This window comes from Balaenoptera acutorostrata, chromosome 20 (assembly GCF_949987535.1).
Source record: "Balaenoptera acutorostrata chromosome 20, mBalAcu1.1, whole genome shotgun sequence".
In the NCBI taxonomy this organism is placed as follows: Eukaryota; Metazoa; Chordata; class Mammalia; order Artiodactyla; family Balaenopteridae; genus Balaenoptera; species Balaenoptera acutorostrata.
Window position 1 is genome coordinate 6,492,802 of NC_080083.1, and position 24,055 is coordinate 6,516,856.

Here is a 24,055-nt window from a genome sequence, read left to right on the forward strand (position 1 = left end):
TGGAAGAGGTGTCTGGCCTCTCTTGCTCAGTGTCACGTTTGGGGTCCTGCGTGGACAGGCGTGGGGTTCATTCTTTCCTCCTCGTGCTGTGTAGTCCCAGACCAGTGCTCCCTCACCGCGCCAGCCTGTGGCCTGTCTGTCCCTAGTTCTGTGCTACAAATACGTCTCTCCCCACTACCTCTGCTTCCTGACACCCCAGACGCGGCCTCCGTGGGGAGAAGGACCCAATCTCCCTTCTCAAGTTGCTGCCCTGAGGGCTGAGCCGACAGGCAAATCTGCGTTTAGTCCAGGAGGCCCGAGCCCCGGGCCTTCCGCTGGCTCTTCTCAGCTCAGTCCCTCGGGCCCTCGGTCCTCGGCCACCCCTGAGGTGTGGGGACATTAACTGACAGTGAGTGTGTGCCTTTTTTAGGGTTTCCGTAACAAAGTACCACAAACGTAGCCACTGAAAGCAATGGGAGTTTGTTCTCTCACAAGGGAAAAAATCAAGGTGTCGTCTGAGTTGCTCCTTCCAGAGGCTCTGAGGAGAGTCCGTCCCATCCTCTCTCCCGCGTGCGCCCTTGTCCTGTAGGGGCATCACTCCACCATCGGCCTCCATCTGCACGTGGCCTCCCCTCTGTGTGTCACAGTTCCTCTCCTTTCTCTACAAGGACGCAGGTTCTTGGACTTGTCTGTTTGAGGATGAGCTCACCTGGAGATCCTTCCCTTAATTACAGCGGCAAAGACTCTTAGTCCAAAGAAGGTTACTTTCTGAGGGTCTGAGTGGACAAGTCCACCCACTGCGGGAAGTGAGGGATCCTCTGAGACAGACGAACCAAACCCGCAGGAACTGAGGACCTGGAAGCGTGCTTCTTCTCGCTGAACCAGCTCCCCAGGGGTTACGTGCTCCCCACCCCGCAGAACTGCAGCATCAGGGCCACGTCCTTTGAGCACCTGCTGAGTGCCGGTGGAGGGGGGCTGCTGGGTAGAGGAGGCATATAAACCAGCATAGGCCCTGAGGCAGTCTGCAAATTAGGAGGGATGGAAGAGCGCCAGGGAGCAGAGGTTCTCCACCAGATTGATTCTGCCCCCAGGAGACACTTGGCAAGCTCTAGAGACATTTTTGACTATCATGACTGGAGGGGTTTGCTACTGGCATCTAGTGGGTAGAGGCCAGGGATATTATTAAATATCCCACAATGCTCAGAACAGCCCCTGCAGCAAAAAATTATTGGCTCCCAAATGTCAATAGTGCCACTGTTGAGAAACCCTGGTATCAGAAAAAGAAATCAGATCTTTTAGGACTTTAATAAAATGTTATAAAACTCGTACTGCCCCTGAGATGGTGATTTTCGGGAAACCTGGGTTCTCAGAATTTGAGTTTGATTCACTGCCTATGGACCTATCCAAAATAGTTTTAGAAGTCCCTCAGCCTAACTTCTTTATTGTACAGATGAGAAAACAGGGACCGAGAAAGAAAATAACTATTGCAATAATAATAGCAACCAGGGCCATTTCTTAAACTCCTGTAACATATCACACAATGAAGTGGGGTCTTGTGAAATCTGACAGTCGCCGCTGCCCTATGAGGCAGATATGCCGTTATCCTTATTCTATATATGTGACTAGTGAGTCTCAGGTGGGTTCAGACAGCGGTCCCTCTGGTGTCAAAGACCTGGATCTTTCTGTCACACCAGACCCTGCAAGTAAGCTCAGTGACGTGCTGCAACCGTGAAGGAACCCAGCACGGCGTTCACTCCACAGCCAACCCCGCCTGCCCCTTGTGTTTAGAGCTGCCGCCACCTCTTGCCTGGTAGGGGCGGGGGTGGGGGGAGAAGGCACGGAGCTCAGCCTTGTTCAAGGGAGGAGAAGTGCTCTCCTTCAGTCACTGCCCAGAAGATGAACCCCCCGACCATTCACTATCCCAAGGACCCGCCCTCTTCCTAAGTAAGTCCACTAAATGAAAGGTTCCCATTCTTTGGGATTTCGTGAGGTATTACAATTTACATAGATAGATAGATAGATAGATAGATAGAGAGATAGATAGATAGATAGATAGACAGATAGATACATGATAGATAAAGTAGGTAGACATCTACATAGGATGACTGACTTCTCATCTTGGCCAGTACAGATACCAACAAAACCAATGATCATCTTCCCTCACAGTCATTTCATAAAATGAATATTCCAATGCCAAAATAAAAGAAGGAAGGACATAATCTCAGAGTAAAAATAGTTCTTTAAATAAATAAATGTACCATTATGAAAAACTTAACATCGGTGTTATTTCTCCGTTGCAGAGTGAATCCTACACAGCTACTTATCTCTGTCAGTCCTTACTCAGTGAGAGGTTTCTCTACTGCAGGATGGAGCCCTAAAGTGAAAAACTCAGGCCCTGTCATAGTGGAAGGACCCTCAGGGATCATCCTGACCAGCTCGGTCTAGTACAATGAGCTTCGAGTCCAAAGACCTTGGCCTGGATCCCAACACAGCCACCTATGAAGTTGGGGGGAGGCTTGGGCCACGATCCTAAATCTCACTGGGCCTCAGCCCCTGCCCTCCTAAGAGGGGAACAAACAAGCGACCTCCTGGCAGGGCCAAAGAGCGTGCGCGAGGTGCGGCCAACAAGGCGCAGCTGGCCGCACCTCTCGCTCAGCATCCGGGAAGCCATCCTCCCTGCACCCGCCGTGGCTGCCTCGCACCCCAGGGGCCGCTCTCCCGGGGGCTGGTCCTTCCCCACCCAGCTCGGTGATCCCCGGGCACAGCTGAGCCTCGTGCCTTCCCATGAATACTCCTCCATCACAACACCCCGAACATGTGAAGGCAGCAGGCGCTTCTGCCCCGGGATTTGCTGCCAAGTGGGGGAAAGGGCCACCTGGAGAGACCATCCTACCAAAGACGGCAAAACCCCACAGGAGAAACCAGGTTGCGGTAACCAACGCCAGCTCCCCGGCTAGGATTTCACCACACGCCTCGTAAGCCCTCCTCTCCCCACCGAGCCCGCAGGGGAAAAGGAGAGATCACTTTAAAAGTGATGACGTCACTTACGCAAATACTCCTCGGGATCCACAGGGCAGCAGCAGACACCTGTGAGCCCGTACTTATAAAAGCCCGTCGTCGTATTTGCCAAAGCCTTCAGAAGCAGAGATCCCAATATCCTCTCTCCAGAGGAGCACACACGAAAGTAAATATCCACATTCTGAAGGCGTGGTGATTCTACAATTCCTATTCCCCCTGGGATGCAGGGAAGGGGTCTCGTTCGGCCAAGTGGGAGCACTGGCCCAGTGGTCCAGGCCTGAGCTGCCGTGAGGGCTGAGGTGGGGGGGGGAGTTGAGGAAATTACTTGGAACTGAGCATTGCAGGAAGTGTGGAAGGAGAGTGCGCTCACTAAAGGACCCTTCCACGTTTAGAGGTGTCTTGATAGAGGGGAAGCAGCAGGTTCCAGAGTGCTGGGCTTGGGAGGCACCAGCTTCACACACCATCTCCTTTATCCTGATACCCTGATTTCCGAATGCAACCCCTCCCACCTCTCACCCCGTCTGGGGCGGGGAGGCGGAACCCACTGTGACGGGGGTGAGTAGCCCACCTTCCCAGGAAACTTGCTGCTGTGGAAGGAAATCCCTCCCATCCCGCTCCCCAAAGAGGGTATTAGTAAATGCTGTTTGAGTGGGGCCTGAGGTGGCCAGACTGGAAAGAAGAGGAAGAACCTGGGGTCCCCGGAGGAGGGACTGGAGGGGAAGCCAAGGACCAAGGCCGTAACTCACGCAAGATCACACAGCGAGAAAGCGGCTGAGTCTGAAAATAAGATGCCATTTCATAAATTGTAGCTTTTGCCTGTTTTTTTAAAGGCCACCCCTGTTCTCTGATTTAAATAATAAGAGTGGTTGATTAGAGTGATATAATAATATTTATCTCGCACAAGGAAAAAAAAATACCACCTTGCGTGGCTTCTTATTTATGTGGACCTCATCTGCTTTTCTTTCAGCTTCAGCACAAAAACCCTGTGCTGCCCTCCGCTGAGAGCCGGGCTGGAGACAGGAGCGGAGGACGGGAAGGCTGTGCGAGGGTTCCTCCGGCCTCGTCCTTGCTTCTAACCGCTGCTGGCTCCAGGTGCCCAGTCCCGGGGGCCGTGGCCATGGAGGCTCTCCCCAAGGCCCTGGAGGTCAACGAGAAGTCTCCAGAATCCAAGGACCTGCTGCCCAGCCAGACCGCCAGCTCCCTGTGCATCAGCTCCAGAAGTGAGTCCGTCTGGGCCACCAACCCCCGGAGTAACTGGGAAATCTACCGCAAGCCCATCGTCATCATGTCCGTGGGCGGTACCATCCTCCTCTTCGGTGTGGTCATCACCTGCTTGGCCTACACCCTGAACCTGGGTGACAAGAGCCTCAAGGTCCTTAAGATGATAGGGCCTGCCTTCCTGTCTCTGGGACTCATGATGCTGGTGTGCGGGCTGGTGTGGGTGCCCATCATCAAAAAGAAACAGAAGCAGAGACAGAAGTCAGTTTTCTTCCAGAGCCTCAAGTCCTTCTTCCTGAATCGCTGATGACGGTCTCGCCCTCTGTCCTCCCCACCACCCTGCCACCTCGACCCGGAGAAGATGTGATGACCAACACCCAACATCCCCGGCCCCTTGAGAGGTGGAGTCTTCCATGAAACTGATGCAGGCAAACCCTCTTCTGGGCCCCGTGGGAAAGAGCGAGCTCGGGGCTGCGCCCTCCGTGCAGCTGGTGGGTACCGCTGGATGATCTCGTTTAGTCTCTCTGTTATCACTGATGTTCCCTCAGATCCTGGCCGCGACCACCGCCTTTCATGGCTCTCATCCCAGCCTGTGCATCCAGGTGTCACTCATCTAACGCTCTCTGCCAAGTGCTGTGCATGTTGGGAAATTCCTTGAGGTGGGCTATGCCCCGAGAAGAACCTCCTGTTTACATATCTGAGTGCCTGAACTGGATTCTGCATTTGCTTCCTTCCAGAACCCAAACTGACCAACAGAGTTCCTTTGCAGAGGGAAGGGAAGTTCTGACCATTGGGTCTGCCCGCCCCAGCTCTCTCTGTGGGCAAGATGCTGGCTTGCATTTCAAGAGATCGGACAAGTCACAAGTATTAAACATTCCAAAGAGTGAGCAGTGAAAGGTGGCCGGTGAAAGACTTTCCAGGAAGGCACATTTCCCCTAGAAATGGCCCTGGGAGTCAGCCAGTGAAGAAATTTAACCCTTAGTTGTATAGAATTTACACCAGAGGCAGTGGGGTGCGCTAGGGGGTGTCACAGACTCCCCTTGACCTTCCAACTCCTTCTCCGTGACTACTCTTCCCTCTGAACTTGACACTTAGCCAAGGACAAGCGCGTGTTGCCCTAACTCCCTCTTTCCCCCACCCCTGCCTCTACCCCATGACTCTAGCACAGCCAGGTGGAGAGCGGCTGCAGAGGGATGCTGTAAGATTTTTCTCTCCTTCTCCCCCATTGAGAATCAAAACCAAGAAGCTTGAATTCCACATCTGAGTGTCTGTAGGTTTCCAGCGATGGAATTTTCTTTAGAAAATCCCAACTTCTGCTCTCCCTGCCCCCACTCACCAACATGCAAACCTTCAGTGAGGGCCCTGCTCTGGGCCAGGCCCCGGGGCGAGAGCAAGACAGATGGTCCCTGGGCTCATCTTCTTTATAAAGTGAGAGACAGCCAGAGCACCAGGCGGCCAGAACACCCCGGGATGAGTACTTTCTGGGGAAACGAGGATGGGGGCAGGAACGCGGAGGGGACATCTGCCCCAGCCTTGGGAGAGGATAGAGGGCGTGCTGGAGGCCGTGCCATCCACACAGAACCAAAGGGAAGAGGAGAGCTGGCGAAGAGGGGAAAGGAAGGCACTCTAGGCGGGAATGGTGTGTGCAGAGCTGGGGCGGGAGGGGAGCGGGATACAGTTAGGAAACAGCATAGCAAGCTCCCTAACCTCCCGAATGGTCACCTGAGCCCCTCTCTCGGCCTGCCTCCCCCTGCTTCCCCAAGTGCCTTAGTGCGGCTTCTCGGGGCTTATGGAGGGGCCTCCTGGGTCTGTGGCAAAGACTACAGACCTCCTGGGTCTGTGGGAGTTTCCAGGGGCCCACCACGCAGAGAGCACCCGTGAGGTTAAGTGCTCCCCAAATCTGGGGTTTCCTGCAGCATCCGGAGGCCCTTAGGTGACAGACCAGGAGGGTGCCTGCAAGAAAGCCACGCTGCCCTAGGTCTGAGGCCCAGCGGAGAGCATCTGATAACGAGGGGAAGGTTTCCTCGGCCTTCTGCCCCTGAGCCCGTCCCATCACTATGTCACCATGACAACCTTTCTCTCTTTCCCTCCTTCCCCCCCCCCCCCCCCGCCGTCTCTCTTTCTCTCTCTCTCCAGCAGGCCTCCAGGTATCTCCATCCTTCATGGTGGTTCCATATGCAAAGTCAGAACCCCACCTTGTTCCCTCTGCATCATGGGAAACTCCATGGTGGCAGGTACCCGTGACATGGGGACACCCCCTGCCCCACCCACCTAAGGAGCCAGAGTTCGGGGAGCTTCACCCAGAATGACCGTGTCTCTCATTCAGACAGCGTGGCCAGGTCCTCTAGCCCACCTGTCCCCTGCACACAGGCAGTCGGGACCAATCATGGGGGACGTTGCAAGTAGTGTGTCACTAATTGTGGTCCCAGTGCCTCAAGTGACCGGGTTTACAGAGGGCTTACAGAGGGTTTCCTTTTCTCCGACGTGAACGCAGATTCCATGTCAGCCCTAAAAGTCACTCTCACATTCCTCGATGCTTTCTTACATGGGAGCGAACGGGAAGGACGCCCAGCTGGCTCTCTGTCCCCACGTCCAGGGTGTCACTTCCTCTCCCCACAAGCTTATCGAGCAGGCGCAGCTGGGGGACGAGGGCCCAGGCTGATGCTGTACCACGCGTGTCCTGGCGGGGGGCAGTTTGGGGACGACACGACTCTAGAAAGTGTCCCAGGTCTGGACTCACCTTGGAGCCTCCAGCAATCCGGCCCACATTCCCTGCTCCTTAACCCAGTGCTCAGCGAGAAAAAGGAGGAAAAATCCCCAAAGCATCATTCACCCCCGCCGGGATCCCTCACATGAATGTGGACCAAGGAACATGCCAGGGTCACACTGAGGGGCTTTTGCCAAAGACTGTCGCCACACAGAAGCCTGAGGAATGGCTGTGCCCAGATCAGATGCCACGTTTCTGGAAAACAGCATCGCCACCACGATTCCTCCCATGCCGGGGATGGGAGGTCAGGACCAGCATCCGTGCGTTCGGCTACTGGACTGTATAATCCCACCCATGGCTGTTCTGTTTGGAAGGGTTCCATTTAATCTGAGTGCTAAAAGAATTGTTGGGATGTTGAATTGTATCTTGTCTGACAGTGTCTGCTGTGTTTTCATTCTGTTCCATCAGCAATTCCAGGCTCTACCACTGATTCATCCCTCTAAAATGCCTCCCAGCCCTGGCCCCATCACCACGCGCCCTTCCTCAAAACGCGCTGTCTGGGAAAAAGGGTTTCCCAGACACGTGTGGGTTGCACGCCTGGTTCCTCGGGTGCCTCATAGGAGCCGATGGCCCCACTCTGAGATGCTGACGGGGCAGACAGAGCAGGAGCTCCTGACTCTTTCCCTCCCTACAAGCCCAGCACTGGGTGATGGAAAAAGAACCTTCCTGGATGAATCAGTGGTCCAGGGCGAGGCAGGCAGGTACCCCAGGGTCAGCCTGCCAATGTCCCCAGGAACCCAAGAGAACAAGCCCAAGAAGGGGTGGCAGTCCAGCCCCCAGGACCTCCATGGCCTCCCCCTTCCTTCCAAGCCCTTCTTCCTTCCCCTGGCCCAGGCTCTTCTGCTCCTCTAGGTCTGTAATCCTGACCCTCTCCTACTTGGCTCCCCACCAGACTCCCCGTGTCCTTGACTTTCTGCTTGCTCTATCCTCAGAGGAAAAGAAAGCATCGTTCTGCATCTGGACAAGCCAGCTGTATTTCAGTCCTCCTCCGATTCCTGCAGCACTGCAGAGTCACGACGCCCCGCTCCCTCCCGCCCCCCACACCCATCACTTCGTCACCATCTCCAGCCCTTAGAGATCAGAGGTCCCTGGAAAACTAAAACTCAGAGCCCCAGATGTGTCTGATGGTAAATGGTGCCAGGGAATCGCCTGGGCACGTGCCCGGGGAAGCTTCTGGGCAACACCAGCTTGACGCCTTAACCCACTCAATCCTTTCCAGAAGCCTGCTGGAGGCGCTGTTATCAGCCTCCCCATTTTACAGATGAGGTAAGTGAGACACGGGGACACTGAGCTAGGACATCAAGGCACGATGAAAATCCAGGTGAGCTGGCTCCAGGGGCCACACGCATGACCTCCACCCGACTCACTCTTCGAAGGGGCTGAGGGGCAGCAGAAGGCACCAGGGTCGCTGTGCTGGGCTCCGGGCTGCAAGGCGGGGACAGCAGGAGTGGAGCTAGGGTCAGTAGACAGGCCAGGGGTGGGAGCACAAAACAAGTACGGACCCAGAATGCCAGTCGGGAAAGCGGCCAGGAGCCAGGAAGAAAGGCAGGAAAGAAGCCGGCATTCTGAGCACCTCCCTAGGTGCCTGGCGTTCGCGTAGTGAGTGTTCAGAGGCAGGAGTAGGGGTCTCCCCCAGCACCGGGTAGCTTTGTCGGAGCAGGTGGCCTTGGTAGAGTGAGCCTTCATCCCACAGGCCAGGCTCCTTTGCTGACCAGAAGGAGGATTTGGAACCGGCTGCCACTGGACTGAACTGACCTTGAGAATGAAGCCTAGCCAAGGATAGCAAAGCAAGAAAGTCAGAAGATCCTACAACACTGATGACAACCGGGGAGCTACTGGACTGCCCCGCACCATCTCTTACAGGACATACAAATAACATCTTATTAAGTCACTATTTTTTAGGTCCGCTACTTGCAGCCGAATAAAATTCTTATCTACACAAGTGACAAGTCTGGGGAAAGAGTCCTTTTCTTCCTCTAAGCCCGAACACTATTTGATGAGATCAGAACAAAGACTATCATAAATAAGTTCCACATCAGTGCAGTGTATCTGTCCTCCAGATCCTTCAGAAGATTCTCTACGTCTCTAAGGAGAGAGAAAAGGGAGGGGTAAAGCAAGAGCGGAATGACCACGTTGATGCCAGACAGGACCTCCCTCAGACTGGGCATCGAGGTGGTGGGCGGGGAAAGAGTGGGGTTCATACAGGGCACCCGTCAGGCTCTGTGACCTGTCAGGCTGTCCCACCTACTCTAAGAGCTGAGGCAGGGGTAGGTGGGAGACGCAGGAAAGGACTGATTCTATAAAACTAGAACCACTCACGGGAGGAGACACCTAGACACTCAGTTCTCTTTCTCCCAGGTTTTAATCTCCTCATTTGTAGTAACCAAAATTCACAAACAGAGGATTCTGTATTGGTTGGGAGCACAGACTCTAGAAACAGTCCACCTGGGCTCACATCCCATCTGGTCTTCCCAGGTCTTCAACCCTAGACAACTTATTTCCTTTCTGTGTACCTCCATCTTTGTGCGTGTGTGCATGTATGTGTGTGTGTGTACTAATTGTTTTATTCAGGTAACACTGATTTATAACATTATATTTCTATCTCTGCACACACTACAGTGCACTTAACACCAAAAATGTAAGTTTCCGTCCCTCACCATACAGTTGACCTCCTTTACCCATTTTTCTCTCCCACACGCCCCTTTCCCTCTGGTAACCACAACTGTGTTCTCTGTATCTACATGTTTGTTTTTCTTTGGTTTGGCTTGTCCATTTACTTTGTTTTTGTTTGCTTGTTTGCTTATGAGTTTTTTATATTCCACATGAGTGTAAGCATACCATATCTGTCTTCCTCTGTCTGACTTACTTCACTCAGCAAAATACCCTCAAGGTCCATCCATGTTGCTGCAAATGGCAAGACGTCATTTTTTATGGCTGAGTAGTATTCCATTGTATATGTACCACATTTTCTTTATCCGTTCATCCAGTGATGGGCACTTAGGCTGTCTCCATATCTTGGTTATTGTAAATAATGCCTCAATGAACATGGGGGTGTAGATATTTTGGGGGGTTAGTGTTTTTGTCCATACTTCTATCTTCACAACTGCAAATGGGGTTAATAAAAGTGCCTGCTTCGGGCTTCCCTGGTGGCGCAGTGGTTGAGAATCTGCCTGCCAATGCAGGGGACGCGGGTTCGAGCCCTGGTCTGGGAAGATTCCACATGCCGCGGAGCGACTGGGCCCGTGAGCCACAATTGCTGAGCCTGCGCGTCTGGAGCCTGTGCTTCGCAACAAGAGAGGCCGCGATGGTGAGAGCCCCGTGCACGGCGATGAAGAGTGGCCCCCACTTGCCGCAACTGGAGAAAGCCCTCGCACAGAAACGAAGACCCACCACAGCTATAAATAAATAAATAAATAAAATTAAAAAAAAAAAAAAAAAAAAAGTGCCTGCTTCTTCCTCAGCATTAATTGGGATAATCCACATATGGCTTTTATGTATTAAGCCCTGAATATTAGTTATTACCAATGTTAAAGAACTACACAAGGCAGTATATTCTCCTGAATGGTTTTACATAAGGAAAGAATGCAAGTCTATACATCTAATGTGAGCTGACTGGAAAAAGAGAATTTGGGGGTGTGGGAGCTCACCATGCGCTGTGCTGTCTGGAGAATGGGGGCTTGGGGCCAGCCAACAGTTTCATTCCCACCCTTTTGACTCCTGCCTCCCCTCTGCCTTACCATCAGTCCCAATCCATCATCAAAGCCTATAATTTCTCTCTCTCAAGGATGGCCGTTCATCTTGAAGCCAAGGCAGCTCACTGTCGAGAAGAATTCATGTTTCCCCCTCATAGTGAGGAGTGAGGTAGCTGTCCCATCAGGTGCACATATCGCAGGACCGCTGGTGTCCAGGTGTGACCACATGACAGGCTCACAGGGGCAGAAGTGGCATGTGACTCTGCTGGGCTGGGCCTTGTAGGAAGGGGGCTTTTCCTCCTGGCTCTGTGAGGAGGAGCCACTATGTGCCTGGAGCCTGGGCCTGAGTCACCAAGGGAAGTGGTATGGACTGAATGTTTGCGTCTCTCCAAAATTTGTATGTTGAAGCCCTAACCCTCAGTGTGATGGTATTTGGAAGCAGGGCCTTTGGCGGGTAATTGGGTTCAGATGAGGTCATGAGGGTGGAGCTCTCGTGATGGGATTATGAAAACAGGAAGAAACAGGAGAGCTCTCTCTCCACGCCCTCATACCCAGGAAAGGCCATATGAGTACACAGTGAGAAGGTGATCGTCTGCAAACCAGGAACCGAATCTGCCGGCACCTTGATCTCGGACTTCTCAGCCTCTAGAACTGTGAGAAATAAGTGTCTGTTGTTGAAGCCACCCAGTCTATGGTATTTTGTTACAGCAGCCTGAGCTGATGACGACAGTAAGGAAAGCCCCATGAAGACCAGGGACACCACGTTGGACTGGTCTATAAAGTAGAAATAAACGTCTATTTTGTTTCGCTACCAAGATGTTGGGGTTTGTCACAGCAGCTAGTATTGCCCCACTAATATACCCACTGGAGCCAGTAATCCCGTCTTTCTGACTACTGGCAAACTCGTCTCCCCCTTCTGTCTTGTTCTCCTCTAATCCATTCTGCATCCTTCACCAGGGTGATCTTTTTCCCAAATGTAAAATCTTCGGAAGCCTCTTCCTTCCATATTCTCTCTTTGCAAAGGCTGAGCATCTGTCAGACCCTCCTCCCCACCTTGCTCCTTCGTCTCTGCTCTTTGCTCAGGGCATTCTCTCTGCCTGGAAGATTCTCCCTCTGCCCCCCTCTCAGCTTGTCTGGCTTGCCCTCACTCACTCTTCTCTTTTTTCCCAGCACATTTTCTCCTTCCGCCAAACTGCTCAGGAGACTGTATCACAATTGCCCAAGTCAAATCCAGCTTGGAAGGTAAACACTTATTTAGTAAGAAGCAGTTATGGTCATGGAAAACGTCGAGGCTTCGGCATTAAACAGACCTGAGTTTGAAATCTGAGTCCACAAGCGAGTTTCCATCCTCTGTGACTTTTTGCATTTCCATCTCAGATTTCCAGTTATGTGTGAGGATGATAATTACCCCATTAGGTCCTTGTCAGGATTAAATGAGGCAAGAGGAAGTGTTAATACGGCACAATCACATACTAGGTGTTCAGTAAAAGGCAGATACTGTTATTATCTTTGTCACAGGAAGAGAGAATTTCAGGCTACAAACACAATGCAGGAATTCCCAAATCCTTGATTAGACTGGATTTATGCTTGAGCTTGTCAAGCCCTACAGAGTCTTGCAGGTGGGACTGAGGTATCTGACTTCAAACAAAGAAACACAGCATTTTGGCAACTGAGTGCAGGGCTCTCCCTGTAGCATTACTGTAATTCCTAGAGAACCCTGTCCCAGACTAACACACACGTGCACATTTTCACTTAGAATCCAGGGAAGAACCCCAAGTGAATAACTCTGAGAACAGCTGCCAGATTCTCCACGGGTGCCCGTTCACTGGGAGAGGGCAGAAGATCTCCATGCAACTGCCCTTCCTGGGGCAGAGGGCGTGCTCCCTGTCGGGCACTGTGCTGACTAATCGGACTAAAGAGCAGTGCCAAGTGTGCGTGGCCCACAGTCAAGGCCAGCGCAGCTGCTTTCAGGTCCAGCCCAACGAAAGAACGAAGGGAGCGCGGCCAGCTCCTGGCTGAGCAGAGACAGGCTGGAGTGGGTGCGGCTGCCGCTGGAGCCTGAACTGGGGGGAGGAAGGGGGCGCTGGACCAGGGAAGGGCAAGGGATGGCTCACAAAGCCCTTTGCCATATGGCCCGTGAAAGACAACATTGTCCCGTTCATCCATCCAACCAACAGCTGCAGAGCAGCTCAGGAATGCTGCCCGGGCACTGGGGAGAAGGAAGTGAACAAAACAGACAAAACGTCCTGCTTTCTGGAGCCTTCCCCGGTTAGAGGCAGACGGGCCGTAACAAGGACATTATCAAATGGACAAGATGGTGCGAAAGGGTCGTGAGGGCTGTGAAGTCAAGAAACAGGGCGAGGGGATAGCATGGTCACAGGAGGCTCCTCTGAGGGGGGACACCTGTGTGGAGACCTGAATGAAGAGAAGGAAGCAGCCATGTGAAGGCCTGGGGCAGAAGCTTCCAGCAGAGGGTGGGTGGTGGAGACGCCATGGCTCCTCTTCCCCACCCTCGATCTCTCCTCCGCACTGCGGTGTGACTTCCACACCGGTCCCATCCTGAAGGACCTGGTGGGGACACCATGCCTGGAGCCTTGTTGGGGGGTGGCTTGCACCTGCCTGTCGTCTGTTACTCTGGCTGCCCCTCCAACACACACAGCGTTTCTGGCATCCTCTTCCTCACGTGCCCGTTCAGCCCCCCATCCCTCTGGGCTAGTCACCCCTCCCCCAACCACCCCCCTGCCCACCCCTCACCCCCAGCTTCAGTCAATGTCCCCCAAATCAGCGCTGCTGAAACGCATGCCAAGCTCTGGACAACATATCTCAACCTGGATGGTCCTGGCATCTCCATCTGGATCATCCTCGCCTTGCATTCAACTGGTGTCAAAAGAAATTCCTTGCGTTTTCCCACAATGCCTCCTCCAAACCGGGTCCCACGTCCCATGTGTCAGTGATGGGTAACACCACCAATTAATCCAGAACACTGGGCTAACCTCCCTCTCCCATACCCTCTGTGTCCGGTCTATCTCCTCAACACCTTGTGGAATCCTTCTCCTTTTCTCCATCCCCAAGGTCCCTGGGTTAGGTCACCAGCCTCCCCAGTGGTCTCCCTGCCTGCAGCCTTGTCCCACTACAATCCATTCTCCATTTATTTCAAGCAGAGCATCTTTCTAAAAGGCACTTCTGATCATGTCACCACTCGTGGCCCTGCCCCTGAGTCGTTAGCTGCTCCCATCCCATGGCAGATGGAGCTCACACTCCTCCATCCAGCACAGGCCTCCCTAGGGAGGCCCACCTCTACCCCAGCTTCTCCACATTCCTGCCACCCACCCTTCACCCCAGACCTATAAATGAGGACAACCCAGTATATCATGCCTCTGCATCTTTCCACAGGCTCCTTCTTCAGCCTGAACTATGCTGATCTCTTCTTCTGTCTAGCTGACTCCTAGCTCAAGCACCACCTCTTCCAGGAAGTCTTCCTTGCAGCACCCTGTGGTCACCTCTGGCACGGGCCTTTCTGATTCTCTCTGCTTTACGTTTAGTGCATCCTCTCGCTGAAGAGCTCTGTGGTATATAGTGCTGGTTAAATGAAGGAATGAATGGTGACAGTGTGTCCTCACAGCTGTCCTGTGTGGGAGTAATAAGGGTAGGTACTACTCTCATTTACAAGTGAAGAAATTGAGAATCAGAGATACTCAGCCATTTGCCCAAGGTTATAAGCAACTGTATAAGAGGGAAAATGGGCACAGGGAGAAATCCGCTCCAACCTCCACCCTCATCCCATCCCTATTCCTCATCCTCCTTCTCCAGGGTAAAAGCAGCAGTTTGGCTGGGTGAGGACAAAGCTCTCAGGACGTGGGAAGAGAGACTCCACAATTCCTTGTGGGTTTAGGAGAGCAGGTCCCAGAGAACTCAATGCAAGGCCAGGTGTTCTGAGCCTTGCCCAGGGCCTGGCACAGATGCCCAGGGAAGTTGAGGATCCACCCCTGGCAGGAAGCAGCCTGGTCTGCAGATGCCACTATAGGCGGGTCTGAGCAAAGGTCCTGGTGCCCTTCTGCTTCCCACTGCTCCCTGCTCCTGTTTTCCCAACTTCCTCCTTGAGGCACTGTCTGTCTGTCCTCAGACATCATCATTGGCGGAGAGCCCTACAGCTTCTCAGAGCCCACAGCACCAGTGTAGTGTGTAAGCCACAGGACTGGACACTGGGCCCTGGGCTGAGAGGGGGCAGAATTGGGCCAGAAGCTGGGTCTCTAGATCCTAATGCCAAGCACCCTCTCTGGAGGCCCAGGGCACTGAGGAGAGCCAGTTTGGACCCGGCCAAAGAGAGAAGGCCCAGCCCTTTCAAGAGACGGATGGTGCTGTCCAATATGGTAGCCACATCTGGCTACATGCACTTAAACTTAAATTTAATAAAACTAAATATAACTAAATATTCAGTTCCTTGGCCACACTAGCCACATTTCAGATGCTCAATAGCCACAAGAGCCTACTTGCTACCATATTGAAGGAACAGATTATAAAGTATTTCCATCACTGCAGAAATTTCCACTGGACCATGCTCGTCTATAATGACACAGTTGAGAACCCAATGGAATTCTTCAGACTGACTATACTCCTGTATTATACATATAGTATACTATATACCATATACGATACACTATATTTTATACACAGTTCCTATACTATAGTCTTCTCATTGCCTTCTTGAATTTGGAAAAATAAAATTCTTTCTCCTTTCTATTTTTTTTAATTTCAGCATTTATCTTCTTAAAAATATTTATTTATTTATTTATTTATTTGGTTGCACTGGGTCTTAGTTGCAGCTCTCGGGCTCCTTAGTTGCGGCTCACGGGCTCCTTAGTTGCAGCTTGCTGGATCTTTAGTTGTGTCATGCGAACTCTTAGTTGCGGCATGCATGTAGGATCTTAGTTCCCTGACCAGGGATCAAACCCCATCCTCCTGCATTGGGAGCGCAGAGTCCTACCCACTGGACCACCAGGGAAGTCCCTTCAGCATTTACCTTTATTTAGCTTTTCCTTTTCCCTACTTTCTTTGGTTCATGTTGCTTTTTTTTTGGCAATTTCTTATGATACATAGCAGCTTTTAAATAAAGTTTGTAAATTAAAAGTTTAGTCATGCGAGATGAATACGTTCTGGAGTCTGCTGTACAAAACGTGTTGCCTACAAGTTAGCGAGACTGCATTGCACACGGAAACATTTGTTAAGGTGGATCTCCTGTCATGTGTTCTTAACCACAATTTAAAAAACCACTCATTTTTTTAAATTAATAATTTATCATTTTAATTAATTACAATGTTACTTGGCCCTTCTAAGTCCTTAAATAACTATGCTTTGGCTATTATATCTGAAATTCAGAACTTTCAGTGGGAGTTTAAATATCCCACTATAGTGGTATTTTTTTTTCAGGTCCTCTAAGCTAAGGCATTCGTCCCCCTGCCAGGTTTCCTCCCATCTCCTCAGGCACCTGCCCTCAAGGCCAGCACCTCAGATCTGTGAGTCAGGCTCTTCTCAGGGCCCCTGGAGTTGTGATTCTTGCTCCAGACTCTCCATCATTGGCTCCCCTGCTCTAATGCATCCTGCAGGTGAGAAATTCCCAGGCCATTTTCCTGTGGCCAGGCTCAAGGAACTTGCTGACCCCCTCCGGGTCCACCTGCCTGCAGCCCCAGCGGCCGTGGGCTCCGGAGGACAATAAGAAGGTGCCCTGCAGAAGGAAGAGGAAGACAAGGCCGTTCTCCCAGGGCCCTCCCGCCGCTGGGAAGACGCGTTAGTGGACTTAACCTTCCAAGAGCGCTCAACACAGCCGACCATTCATTTTCTTCTTGGGACACCTTCTTCCTCTGGATTCAAGACACAGCCAGCTCACGGTTTCCTGCTACCTCTGCAGGTATTCTTTTTCTCTCTCCTAGTCCATGCAGCCGCGACATGTGGGAGAGCCTCGGGATCCGTCCCAGGTCCTCCTTTCTTACTGAGCTCTGTCTCAAGGAGTCTTGAGCCATCTCATCCCTACCACCAATTTGTCGCTGACTCACAAATTCCTGTCTCCAGCCCAGAGCGAGAGCCCCCAACCAGTGTGCCAAACCCGTCGTGTCCCGAACTGAATTCATAACTTCTCAACCACACCTGGCCCTCTTCCTGTCCGTCCCATCTCCGGAGGCGCCCGGAGCATCCAGCTTTACAAAACAGAAACCTGGTCTTCGACAACGACCCCTTCCTTTCCCTCATCCGCACACTGAGTCTGTCACCGTGTCCTGTCGATTTCAGTCCCTGGTTATGTCTCAAATCAATCCACTTCTTTCCATTGCCACTGTCACCAGCTTTACCTCTTCCCTGGTCTACGGCAACCACGCTTACTGCCTGCCACGTGCCCGTTGCTGGTCCCTCCAGTACTCTCTGGACACAGCAGCAAGAGTCCCCCTGAGAAAACGCGGGTCACACCACATTCTGCTCAACACTCTCCGCCGGCTTCCCAGTGCTCTCAGGAGAAAGTGTGAACACAGCGCTTTACTGCCTTTCCTCCTCTTGTCCCAGCCACGCTGGCAGGGCCACCTGCCACCTCACAGCTTTTGCAGACTCTCCTGCTCTGCCTAGAATGCCTTCACCTCCTCGTCACCCCTCCTCACCCAGCTCGCCGCTCAGCCTTTAAGTCTCAGCGCAAACATCACTTCCTCAGGGAAACCTGGGCCCACGCCTTCTTTGTCTCATTCTCATAGGATGGGATCTCTCGTCCCACTGATCTCTTGTCATATTGATACATTAATTTACATGACTGATCGACACCTGCCCTCCCCAAGCCTCTTTCCTCTCTTCCCTGTCACCACTTGAAGCTCCTTGAAGGCAGGCACTGCATTTCTCTACCTCACTTCTAGCTGACTTTGCACCCAAAGATGTCTCAGCAGCTCAAGAGAGCTGAGCCCGGCCCCAGCGGAGCCCACGGTGGAGAGGCAATTAGACGTGGAGCCTGGGGGTTGAGGCACCCAAGCAGAGGCCGGGAGCGCGGCCCTGGGCCTGGTTGGAAGAGGAAGGGGGTCACGGACAGCCGAGCCCGGTGCAGCTTCACCCTGGAACCTGCAAACAGGCTTTGCAATTGACTGCTCCTGAGGCAGGCAAGGAAAATGGTGACAGAAGATTCTAGCACCAAACCTAGCAGATATCCTGGGGGCGATGCCTTTGGATTTATAGCTCTGATAAGTCTTACTATGTTCCCAGCACTTAATTCAGAGCTGAGTGCCAGCAGAAACAGATGGCAAAACTAAAGGGTGTGGAAAATAAAAACTAGAAGCACAGTAGACCATTTCCACTGTGTGATGAGACTTCACGGAATCATCGTGGAAGCATTTTGCTTCGGAAGGAGTTGTGGGAGCACAGCTTCCTCAGAAATAGAGAGGAAGCAAGAGATGAAAGCTATAAAGGGACACTGAATGGATCTGGGCAGAGTCGGAGGAAATCTGCGGAATCACCCTCAGCTTTCCCAATATCTGGGAGTGCCTGGGAGTTATAAAATGAATCTAGTCATACACAGCGCGTGTTGGATTACAAGGAGAAGGCAGAGCAGTTCCCTGAGAGGAATGCCCAGCCTAGCGAGGGAGATGGAAAACTCAACAAATTACCTCCATGCATGTGCCAGGTACTATAAAAGTAACCGTCCAATTAAATAAGCATCTGCATCTTACTCATTAGGATGGCTGTGATCAAAAGAACAGAAAACAGCAAGGGTGGGTGAGGATGTGGAGAGATTAGAACCCTCGTGAACTGCTGGTGGGAATGGAAAATGGTGCAGTTTCTATCGAAAGCAGTACGGAGGTTCCTCAAAAAGTTAAAGAGTTACTATATGATCCAGCAATTTCACCTTTGGGTACATACTGAGAAGACCTGAAGGCAGGGACTCATACAGATATCTGTACACTCATGTTCATAGCAGCATTATTCACAATAGCCAGAGGGTGAAAGCAACGCAAGTGTCCATCGACAATGGATGGATAAACCAAATGTGGTCCATACATACAATGGAATATTATTCAGTCTTAGAAAGGAAGGAAATTCTGACACATGCTACAATACCGATGAAACTTGAAGACATTGTACTAAATAAAATAAGGCGGTTACAAAGAGATAAACATAATATGATCCCACTGACATGAGGTCCCTAGAGTAATCAAATTCACAGAGACAGAAAGTAGAATGGTGGGTGCCGGGGGCTGGGGAGAGAGGAATGGGGAGTTATTGTTTCACGGGGACAGAGTTTCATTTGAAGACGATTAAGAGGTTCTGATAAGGGATGGAGGTGACGGTTGCACACAACAATGTGTGTGTACTAAATGCCACTGAGCTGTACGGTTAAAAATGGTTAAAATGATAAATACGTGTTGTGTATACTTCACTACAATTAAATAACTTTAAAAAATAATTTTTAATTAAATGGGATTAAGAATGGAACTAACTTGATTCTCCAAGGATGCTGGGGAAAGAGTTGGCATGCGGATTGGGAGCCAAAAAAGAGGGAGACGTGGTATTTGTATTTAGTGCGGACCCACCAACAGACAGGGTGCAGACACAGCTGTTACTTTCTGAGTGAACGTAGGCGAGTCTCTCAACTGCTCTCAACTCTGGAGCAGGAACAGGGCTGCTGGGAGGAAAAGCTGATGCTGAATGTGGACGGATGCCATTGTACATGCAAGTGCAGCCCAAGTGCATATGGACATACGATTCTCTGCTAAATAGGGGACAACGTCATCAACCTACTGAGACCGAAGGTGATGGGCAAGGGGGAGGGGTGATGCAGGACGCTCTTGAGGTCTGAGTAAGAGTGATGAATGGTTAGATTAGCCCTGTGGGGAATAAGATAGAAAGACCAGGGGAGAAAGCTAAAGGGTTTGCCAAGCAGCAGGAAGGGCTCCCTGAGCTGCATGTTCATGGAGTCTAGAGGCCCAGGCAGGACGCTCTGGGGAGCTCTCTCAAACCCCTCTGGTAGCCTAACAGGAAGAATGAAGATCTCTGAAAATTGTCGGATGCTCCGAAAATAAGAGTGAATGTTCTTCTGAAAATAGTGACCCTAGGCTCCAGCCCAGGAAAAAGGAGGAATACATGAAGATTCATTGGAGATCACCGATCAGCATCAATGTTTTTCCAAATTCCAGCACTGTACCTCTAGGGCTATATGAAATGATTCTGGCTGGCACACAGGTTCAAGGCACAGTCACTTTAATTCTCATCCAGTCTTTCCTGTGACTTCTGGGACTAAATCTCGAATGGGGACTGTAAATCTGTCCCCTCTGAAATCTGTGCATCACAGGCCTTCATTTGAGAAAGAGAACGGGCCTCAGGCTCAGCAGCTTCAATAGACAACTGTGTCTAGTTCAGGAGTTGATGAGTCTGGTCCACTGCTTAGTTTTGTAAATAAAGTTTTATTGGAACACAATGAAACTATGACCCCTTGGCTACAATGGCAGAATTGAATCGTTGTAACAGAGACCTTACGGGCCACTAAGGCTAAAATGTTTCATATCTGGCCCATTACAGAAAAAGTTTGATGACCTCTGGGCTAGCTTAATTAGAAAGTTTGTTTTCAGTGTATATAGTCTTAAATACTTGCTGTCTGTTATAAGTAATATCAGTTTTCCACTGGCGGTGGCAATAATTAATTGAAGTTAAAATCCATTTAAAGAAAAAAATTAACAAAATATTATAATATTAGCAAATTAATATAATAACACATTAACAAATTAAAATGGTGTTCTATAATGAAGAATAGAAGCAGACTGCAGTTGTGGCAGAATCCTGGGGGCAGCACACATATGAGGCTTGGTAAACACTGGGTTATGAGAGTAGGGACGGTGGAGAGATTTGTGAATGATGGAGATAAAGAGCAGCTGCAGTAGAGATGAGACTGGGGACTGGAAAGGCATTTCACGAGGCTAAGGCATCCATCAGGGGTGGAAATGTAGCCATCAAGGATGGAGGGGGGGCTCAGCACGGACCTAGTGGGGGGCGGTGGGACAGGGAGCTGCCATCAGGTGAAGCCAAGACTGATAAAGGGAAGAGGATGTTGGTGCAGGAGAGTCGGTGGCAGGTCCCTCCCAACCTGGGGTTTTCCCTACAGAAGCATCGTGGCAGAAAGAAAGGATGTAATAAAAGACATCAGTGCTAACCACACGGTAACACTTGTCTATGTCCCAGAGTGCAGGTTCTAAGCACTTTACACCTATGAACTCACTTATTCTTCACAGTAACCCTGTGAAATAAGGCATTATTTTACAATGAGGAAATCGAGGCACAGAGAGGGCAAGTGACTTTCCCAAGTTTGCACAGCTAATGAGTGGCACAGGCTCGTGTGGTTAGACCTGCTCAGCATCTGATCCCTATCACTCAGGAGGTGACTGAGCCTTGGTCAGTCAAATAGTCAGGCCTGGAACCGTGACTCTGGGTCAGCTGAGCACCCGGCTGGCCTGTTCCTGTCTCGGTCTCAGCTTGCCCTTTAGGATCCAGGTCACGGAGAGGCCGTCATACTCATGACATCACAGGGAGATGACAGATCATGATGACTGTGCCAAGGCAGTGACGAGGTCCCAACTGCCAAGAGGGGGCAGCACCGTGTGGTGGCAGCAGGAGCACAGCCCTCCCCGAGCCACAGGGGTGGCTGCAGCCCCCAGGATTCTCAGAAGTGGAGGGGCAGAGGGGCCCTAAGAGACCAGCCCCGGGAGTCGCTGGCCAGGGGTCCGGGCGTCCGGCTGTGCCCTACACACCACGGTCATGGTTCAGAAAGCATAACAGATGCCTACTGTCTTACATTTCCCCATTTTGGTAATTCTTTTCCATCATATTTATCACTCTCTGAAATGATATCATTTATGTATTGTTTAATTATTCATTATTTGTCTCCCCCCTTAGAATGTTAACTCTGATGTCAGGTTCTGTAGTTGATACTATTCCCTGCTGCCCGACATATAGTAGGTGCTCAGAAATACTGGTCTGATTTAAATCCCACATAGGCTCAGGCTTCTAAATGTGTTGAGGTCACTTGGGGTTACCCACTTTGGAGGAGGATGAGCTCCTCAGTGATCAGGGGGAGGGGGGCAGCCAGAGCCCAGGCAGCAAGAAGGCCCTGCGTCCTCGGCTTCTCTCCCGGGGACCCAGGGACAACCAAGGGCATCTCGGTGCCCCAGGGCCTGAAGCACTCCTCCTGGTGCCTGGTGGCATGGTGGGCCACGTTTAATAGGGTGCTAACTTTGTCATGATGTTTCTGAAACCTTGGTTTGAGAGTCTGAATTTTCTATCTATACCACAGCTAAAGTCAAAGGATATCCCCAAATAAACAATCCTTTTAGCTATTGTTACAGGTTGAATTGTGTCACCCCAAATTCATATGTTGAAATCCTAACCCCTAGTACTTCAGATGAGAACCTCATTTGGAAACAGGGTCATTGCAGATGAAATTCTTTAAGATGAGGTCTTACTGGAGTAGAGAGGGTCCCTAATCCAATACAACTGGTGTCCTTATAAAAAGGGTAAATGTGGACACAGAGACATGCACACAAGGAGATGATACCTGAATATGAAGATGGTGTATCTACAAGCTAAAGAATGACAAAGATGAGCAGGAAACCACCAGAAGCACAGAGAAGGGCCTGGAACAGATTCTCCCTCTGAAGGAACCCACCCTGCTGACGCCCAGATCTCCGACTTGTGGCCTCCAGAACTGGGAGGAATCAGTTTCTGTTGTTCAAGCCAGCCAGTCTGGGGTTCTCTGTCACAGCAGCCCCAGGACCCTCAAGCCCCTGTTTCCAACCATGGAAAGGCCACGCAAGCTCCCTGGGGGAGGAAGAGGGTGGTGGCATCCTTGTTAAACTGAGCCTTTCAAGTGACTGTTTCTTGTATGACCTGCCCCTGATCTAGGCCAATCTCCATCCCCCACAAACCTAGTCACCCCCCCACTGCTCGGCCTCCCACTTTTCCAGCCCGTCCCACTCAGGGCCTGGGTCTCACCTGGCTTTCCATCACCCGTCCCGTCTCCCCCAGCTGTGTGGATTATCTAGACGTCTCAACACACAGGAGATGGACGTCAGGGAACAGGAGCAGGAAGACGCATCGGGCGGGGGTGGAGGGCTCCTCATAGCCTGGCCAGGCTCCTGGGCGGCCCACGGTTAGACACTCGCAAGGAGGGCCGTGTAGTGTGCGAAGGAAAAGGCAGGCTGCAGGCGGAGAACAGGGTGGCCCATTTCCACAAGGGAGAGGAGCGATATTTGTGATTCTGGCGGATGAAGGCCAAGGGGAGGGTGCTGCCTAGCTCTGGATACAGAAATGGTGAGTGCTTTCAACCTCCTCCCCTTTGCTCATGAATATGTCATGGTTTTTTCAGCTGGAAACGTGTGTGTGTGTGTGTGTGTGTGTGTGTGTGTGTGTGAAAAATAGTAGAAATAAAAATTTGGAGGAGTTCCAGAACCTGAGGAACCCGTGTTCCCCTGGGATGCTGAGGGTCCGTGTTGAGTAAAGCTGACCTCAAGTGGGGTGGAGGGGAGACGACTTCACTCTTACCAGCTTCTTTTTTTTTTCTTTTTTCCACTATAGGTTATTACAAGATATTGAATACAGTTCCCTGTGCTATACAGCAGGACCTTGCTGTTTATTTTATATAAAGTAGTGTGCACCCGTTAACCCCAAGCTCCTAATTTATCCCCCTCGCACCAGCTTCTCTTTGACCCAGCACTTCAGGAGTGTGATGACCGACCACCCCGGTCGGCTCAGGACTCAGAGACCTCCCGGCACCCAGAAATTTTCACACTACAACTGCTGCTCACATTTACGTACACAAGGTGCTGCAGAGGAGCCCAGGAACCTGTGCACAGCCAGGCCTGGACACACCAGCCTGGCCCTGCCCAGCCACACTAGGGCTTCTCCACCTGCCCTTGCAGAGGGCATTGCGGTCCTTCAACTGTTCTTCCCAAGAAACTCTCTCTAGTCAAAGCTGGGGGCAACAGATTGGAAGACTCATGGCTTCTCCTACCCGGGGAGGTGTTCTTGTGCAGGTACCTAATCCCTTCTGAGGACAGACTGGGAAAATGATGCAAATACGGGGTGGCAGATTGGCTTTAGTGACTTCTCACTTTGAGATGCTCCAGACTGGCTAGCTCGTTTCAGTCAAGTCTTGTGTTCCAGATGCTAAAATCCGCAACTTATAAAATTCTCTCCCTCCCCAATGCTTTTTTTCTGAAAGTTTCTCTTCATCCTGCTTATTTTACACATAGGAAACTAAATTTGAACCCCTTCTCCCTAAATGTGAACCCCTTCTCATCCACAGGAGAAGGCAAAAGAAAGAGTAGAAATTATTTTTCAGTTGTGTGGGGAAACAGAGGTCCAGAGAGGTCTG

The 24,055-nt window shown here is 51.2% G+C and overlaps 1 protein-coding gene across 1 annotated transcript; it reads left to right on the plus strand.

Annotated features, from left to right (window-relative positions):
- The first annotated feature begins 2,428 nt into the window (after positions 1 to 2,428).
- PIRT (phosphoinositide interacting regulator of transient receptor potential channels) lies at positions 2,429 to 7,286 on the plus strand. Its single transcript, XM_007175298.3, has 2 exons — positions 2,429 to 2,482; positions 3,965 to 7,286. Exons 1-2 carry the CDS (start codon positions 2,429 to 2,431, stop codon positions 4,520 to 4,522), a joined length of 612 nt encoding a protein of 203 aa, XP_007175360.2. The 3' UTR covers positions 4,523 to 7,286.
- Positions 7,287 to 24,055: the final 16,769 nt, after the last annotated feature.

What these genes read in the sequence shown, in the direction of transcription:
- PIRT (XM_007175298.3), top strand. Translation starts at nt 2,429, where the DNA reads ATGAGCTTCGAGTCCAAAGACCTTGGCCTGGATCCCAACACAGCCACC. An exon ending in CCAACACAGCCACCTATGAA is followed by an intron (nt 2,483 to 3,964) that starts GTTGGGGGGAGG and finishes CTTTTCTTTCAG; the next exon opens with CTTCAGCACAAAAACCCTGT.